At 34.9% G+C, this 6310-nt stretch overlaps 1 protein-coding gene across 2 annotated transcripts in view; it reads left to right on the plus strand.

The window, feature by feature from the left end:
* The window catches only part of EIF2A (eukaryotic translation initiation factor 2A), a 41722-nt gene extending 40232 nt beyond the window's left edge, over window positions 1–1490 (plus strand). The window contains exon 14 of one of the 2 annotated variants that reach the window (XR_009697091.1): window positions 1089–1151. Coding sequence is in view for 1 of the 2 variants with exons in the window: in XM_061168101.1 (XP_061024084.1) it covers window positions 1089–1154 (66 nt within the window). In the remaining variant the exon portion in view is untranslated. Of the gene's footprint in view, window positions 1–1088 lie in introns of both variants that reach the window. The other variant, XM_061168101.1, reaches the window with a different exon arrangement.
* The last annotated feature ends 4820 nt before the right edge of the window (window positions 1491–6310 follow it).

Here is a 6310-nt window from a genome sequence, read left to right on the forward strand (position 1 = left end):
TCTATTTGCCATGAAGTGATGGGACCGGATGCCATGATCTTCATTTTTTGAATGTTGAGCTTTAAGCCAGCCTTTTCACTCTCCTCATTCACTTTTATCAAGAGGCTCTTTAGTATCTCTTCACTTTCTGCCATAAGGGTGGTGTCATCTGCTTATCTGAGGTTATTGTTATTTCTCCTGGTACTCCTAATTGCATTTTGTGCTTCATCCAGTCTGGCATTTCTCATGATGTTACTCTGCGTAGAAGTTAAATAAGCAGGGTGACAATATACAGCTTTCATGTACTCCTTTCCAAATTTGGAACCAGTCCGTTGTTCCACGTTGGGTTCTAACTGTTGCTTCTTGACCTGCATACAGATTTCTCAGGAGGCAGGTCAGGTGGTCTGGTATTCCCATCTTTTTCAGAATTTTCCACAGTTTGTTGTGATCTACACAGTCAAAAGCTTTAGCGTAGTCAATGAAGCAGCAGTATATGTTTTTCTGGAATTCTCCTGCTTTTTCTATGATCCAGTGGATGCGGGAAGTTTGATCTCTGGTTCCTGTGCCTTTTCTAAATCCAGCCTGAACATCTGGAAGTTCACAGTACACAAACTGTTGAAGCCTGGCTTGGAGAATTTTGAGCATTATTTTACTAGCATGTGAGATGAATGCAATTGTGCATTAGTTTGAGCATTCTTTGGCATTGCCTTTCTTTGAGATTGGAGTGAAGACTGACCTTTTCCAGTCCTGTGGCCACTGCTTTTTGGTGTTAGTTCTAGAATGTCTTATAGGTCATCATAGAAACCGTTCCAGCTTCTTGGCATTAATGGTTGGATCACAGACTTGGGTTACAGTGATATTGAATGGTTTGCTTTGGAAATGAACAGAAATCATTCTGTCATTTTTGAGATTGCACCCAAGTACTTGATTCGTATCAAACAACAAACTAGACCTTGTTTCTAATCTGTATTTTTTAAATCTGTGGTTACCAAAAAATCTGGTAAAATCTCAGGTATTTCTCTAAATTTTTTCTCTTTTGCTATGTGACTATTGAGCTAATAATTATTTCATTTCCTGTTTAATAACTTTATTGTTTTAAACTTTTCTAGTTGGAGAAAATTCAGAAAGAGAAAGCCCTTCTCCAAGAGCTAGAAGATTTGGAACTGGGTATTTAAAGATTCAGAGAAAGCAAGCTGGTTACCAGAAATCACTGCAAACGTATTTTCTGTTAAACCCATCAGTGTACATAGAAAAATCCATGTGCCCACATTTAACGTTCACTTGTAATTTTGACCATTTATCTACGATTCTACATATCTGTACAATTACTTAATAAGTCTGTTAAATTGATTTTTACATCCTGCACCCTGTATCATGTCAACATACGATATAGAAAAGAGACATATGATTTTCAGTTTAGCTAAGCTTGACAGATTGAAAGACTAATGTCATTGTTTTTTAGTAGGGGACAGTGTTTACCATATCAATTAATAAAGAGATTTTAATTTTAATCATTGTTGACTCTGTTATAAGTTCTTTGATTAGCAAGTTCTTTATTAATTTACAAAAACAAGTTTGGGAAATTTTTTCTTTGAATATATAACATAACTATCTTGATCCTAAAAGATTATACGGTCGAACATTAAAGAAAAGCCTTAAAATCAGGTTGTACTAAATATATTAAATTGTTTATATTATTGGTAGTATTTGAAGTAAAGCTTTTCTGACTAGTTTTAAAGTCTGAACTTTAAAAGTAGAAAATAATAAAACATTTTGATATTTCAGATAATAAACCTGACCATTTAATGACAAGGTAATATTTTCTAAATGTGAACTATGATTATTTAGCTGTAGTTGTCTTGATTGTTTTGGTTGTTCACTTATGTGATGAATAAAAGATGTACTGGTAACCCAAGACATTCAGCTATCAAAACTGATTTATATTTGGTTTTGGAGTCTGTTACAGCTACTTTTTTTGGTCTGATTTACATTTGGAGTTATTTTTATTGCATTTACATTGATACAGGTTTTAATTATCCAGAGCTAATATTTAAGCTAAGTAAAAGAAAAGAATCTAGGAATACTTTGAGAGAGATACACAGGTAACTGAGCTTCCTGATGTCCCAAAGCTACAAATAAGATTTGGTACAAACCTAACGAATTAAAGTTGAAGTGTTTTGGTTTGGTTTTTTTTTTTTGCAGTGAAAGCACAGAGTCTTAACCACTGGACCGCTGTCAAAGTCCCTTGAGTGGTATTTTAAACGTTTTGTGTGTAGAGTGAATGTGGACACATACACACTCGTGTACATATAATTTCTTTCAACATTAATTCATTTTTGATAATAGAAATATAAGCTTCTTTAGAGTAATATATTGTAAAAACAATGTATTTTTCTAATAAAATGTTAAGTAATTCACCTTAAGCCAGTGTAATGTTTTTTGGCCAAGCAGCCTAACAGTTTTCTTAATTTAAAATTTTTTAATAACCAATTTACACAGTTTACAGCAAATATATTAATCATTTAAAAAATGTCCATCTTAAGGGAATTCCCTGGTGTTCCAGTGATTAGGCTTGGTGTTCTCACTGCTGAGGGCCTGCGTTCAATCGTTGATTGGTGGACCAAGATCCCACACACTGTGTGGCATGACAGTGAATAAATGAGTAATCAGTAAATCTTATCAATCAATCTATGGGAATTTCCTGGTGATTCAGTGGTCAGGACTCCGCACTTGCACTGTAGGGGCCACGTATTCAATCTCTGGTCAGGGAACTAAGATCCTGCATGCCATGTGGCTCCCCCCAATTTTTTTTTAATAAAATGTTTATCTTAGAAGTATCATCATTGAACCTTTTGTTTCAGTCAGATGCTTTTTAATTGCTCCAAGGTTACTGTTTCTATTAAAATTAGATTACTTGGACTCAGTGTTTAGATTGTCTTTATTTCTGTAATCAATCTATTTAAATTTTTCCAAAGAAATGTTTTATTTTTGTGTGCCAAGTTGCTTCAGTCATGTCCGACTCTTTGCAACCCCATGGACAGTAGCTCGTTAGGCTCCTCTATCCCTGCAGTTCTCCAGGCAATATACTGGAGTAGTTGCTTTGCCCTCCTCCAGGGGATCTTCCCAACCCAGGGATCAAACCCGCATCTCTCATGTCTCCTGCATTGACAGGTGGGTTCTTTTACCACTAGCATCATGTTTATTTCTGAGCACATATCAATGTAAAAATCACTGAGATGTTCTTGGACTACATATTTTATTTTTATTTTAAATATATGGTTATTGAAAAGTGTGTAAAATGATGAAAGTGTGCTTGAAATTTTAAATACACTGTTGTGTATTCATTATAAAGGAAAAAATGTAATTCCTGGATTCTCATAAAAATCTCTTTTCATTAATCCTCTCAGAAATGTATTTGGAAGATTTCCCTGGCAATCTAGTAGTTAAAACTGCGCTTCCAATGCAGGGGGCATGGGTCCATTCCCTGGTAGGGTAACTAAGATCCCACATGCCGCACAGCATGTCTGGGGAAGAAAAAGAAAGAAACGTATTTGGCATTTACCATAAGCATCCGTGAAGAATATTATAAGCTTGAGGGGAGGTCCTTCAGTAGCACAAAGGCTCTTTGATTAGTTAGTTACACAAGCTTCCCAGAGAGGGAGGAGAAAAAGGAGCAAAACTCAACTTTCATAGCCAAAAAAAGGAATTCTCTTAGAAAGGAAATAGAGGTACAATGTCAAGACATACTTAGATATGTTGCCAAATAAAATATTAACAAAGTTTTTCAGAACAATACATTTTTTGATGGTTACATTTAAGTGTGTAAACTTACAGAAAAAGGTTTGTTAAGGGTATGCACTCAATTGATGACATTGACTACTAGAGTGGAGGGCAGTCAGAAGGAACTTTATCTGTAATGTTTAATTTTTTATACATAAAAAATATAATTTTGTACAATTTTAAAATCATAACCGAGACTAGGCTTCAAACTAGGAAATTGTCTTCCAGTTCAGTTTTATGACTTCTATGCACCAGTAATATCTAAGGTAAGGACTCGTTGTTATGGGTATTATGTGCAATTCATTTGCTCTTTGGAATATGTCACCTAATAACAGAGCATGAGAGTAAGGTAAATGTTTGCAAAAATGCTTCTCTTTTTTTTTTTTTCCTAGGAAATTTTGGCAAGTAAATATGGAAAATCTGCTGTATTCTCTTATAAACGCCTATTAAGTTTGGGATTCCATCTTTATCCTGGTCTGTTATCTAATATTTAAAAAATGAGTTTGACTCCTTCACGTACTGATTCACATATAATTATTTTTATTATTAACAGGTACCTACATGATCTTTCTGTAACATATATGACATTAAGGCTATAGAATTGAGAAATTTGCCAATATCACCAAGCTAGGATGTGGGATTTAAACCCAGCAGTCTGATGACAGTCCTTGTGCTGTAGGTCACTGTGATATTATTGCTTCTGTATCCTGGGGTAATATATCCTTATGCACTTGATTTAGTGTAATTGTAGATTGTGTAAGCAAGACTGGTGGCCTGTGCACGTTTCAGTTTTTATGGATACTGCCAAATTGCCTTCTTTAAAAGTTTAACTTCTACCAATGAAGGTTTCCCATATTCTTATCAGATCTATAAGGCGCTTGAATTTTTACCAAATCAAGAGAGGGGAAATGATACTTTTTGGTTTTGTTACTTCTTTTTACTAGTAATGGGTTATGTATTTTTCCACATTTGATGGTGATTTATATTTTTTTAGTGAATTGCTTTTCATTGGCCCATTTCCCTATTTGAGTATTTAGCTTTCTCTTACTGATTTATAAGCATATCCTATATAGTAACACGTAAAATACTCTTAAAATTTTAAGTAGGAAAAGCATGCACAGGATTTTTTTTTAAATTCAAGCAGAACAAAGGCCATACAATGAAAGGTACCTCTGTTCTAGATGCAGTGATTACCAGTTCCTTAGGTATCTTTCTAAAGATACATTGCATATTTATATTCAAGTGTAACATACACTTCCTTTAAAATAGATATATATATATATGTATATATATATATATATATCCACAAAGTTCTGTATTTTTTCCCTTAACATATTTTAGAAGTCATTTCATATCAGGACATTGGCCTTTTAAAGTTTATACATATACCTTTATAATGACCACATTCTTTGGAGGTAAGACAGTTTAACCAGCTCACACCAATGTACATTTAGGTTATAAAATGTCAGTTAAATACAGGTATACACATGCTTTAAAATAACAAAGTATAGATGCTTATTCTGGGATTAACAGGTGTCTTTTTTTCTTCTTTCTTTCTTTAAATAGGTTTGCTGTACTGGGTCTTCGTTGCTGTGCACGAAGGCTTTTTCTAGTTATGAGCAGGGGCTACTCCAGTTGCAGCGCCCAGGCTTGTTGCAGTGGCTTCTCTCGTTGCAGAGCATGCGCTCCAGGCACGCGGGCTTCAGTGGTTGCAGCACACGGGCTTGGTTGCCCCTTGGCATGTGGGATCTTCTCAGACCAGGAATCGAACCAGTGTACCCTTCATTGCAAGGCAAGTTCTTAACCACTGGACCACCAGGGATGCCCCAAGTTGAGTGTCTCAAAAAATTAAGTTAGGTCTTTGGATACTCAGTTTAACTGGTGATCAGTTTTGCAGTGTATTTCTTTGAGTTAGTGAAATACAAGAAAAGATAACTAGGAATATTAAAAAATTTTTTTTATTAAAGTGAGGTTTCAAAGCAGTTCTTGAGTTCATCCACTTCTGTAAGTATTAATACATTAATGTCCAGAGCAGGGAAATAGTATGAATTTATAAGTAGTAAAGTGACAAATTACTGTGACTGCCTTGCTGTTCCAATCTTGCCAAAGTCAAGTGGTTTTTTTTTTTTGGTTTTTGTTTTAAATTTCTGAAAGGCAGGAGGAATAATAGAATAAGCAAACTCTAAGTGCCCACCTCTCTGGGTCATCTTTGTCTCCAAAGGTAATAGAATCAAATCAGATTTAGAAGGAATAACTTTCATGCCTTTTTTTTTTTTTTAAGCTACACACATCAGTTGTTTACAGTGTAAAATGCAGGTTACAAAGGAAATACAGAGTATTTAAAAGTTTTAAGGTTGACATTGAATTGAAGTAAAAACGAAGATTCCTACCAAAAGATGTGGCCAGTGTCTTAATCCATCAGGGCTACTGTAACAAAATACCATAGGCTGGGTTGCTTATAAAAGAAATTTCTTTCTGACAAATCTGGAAGCAGGTGAGAGTCTGCTTCCTGGTTCTGTCTTCTTACTGTGTCCTCACACGGTGGAAGGTG

Source organism: Dama dama, chromosome 19 (genome assembly GCF_033118175.1).
Source record: "Dama dama isolate Ldn47 chromosome 19, ASM3311817v1, whole genome shotgun sequence".
NCBI classification, from domain to species: domain Eukaryota; kingdom Metazoa; phylum Chordata; class Mammalia; order Artiodactyla; family Cervidae; genus Dama; species Dama dama.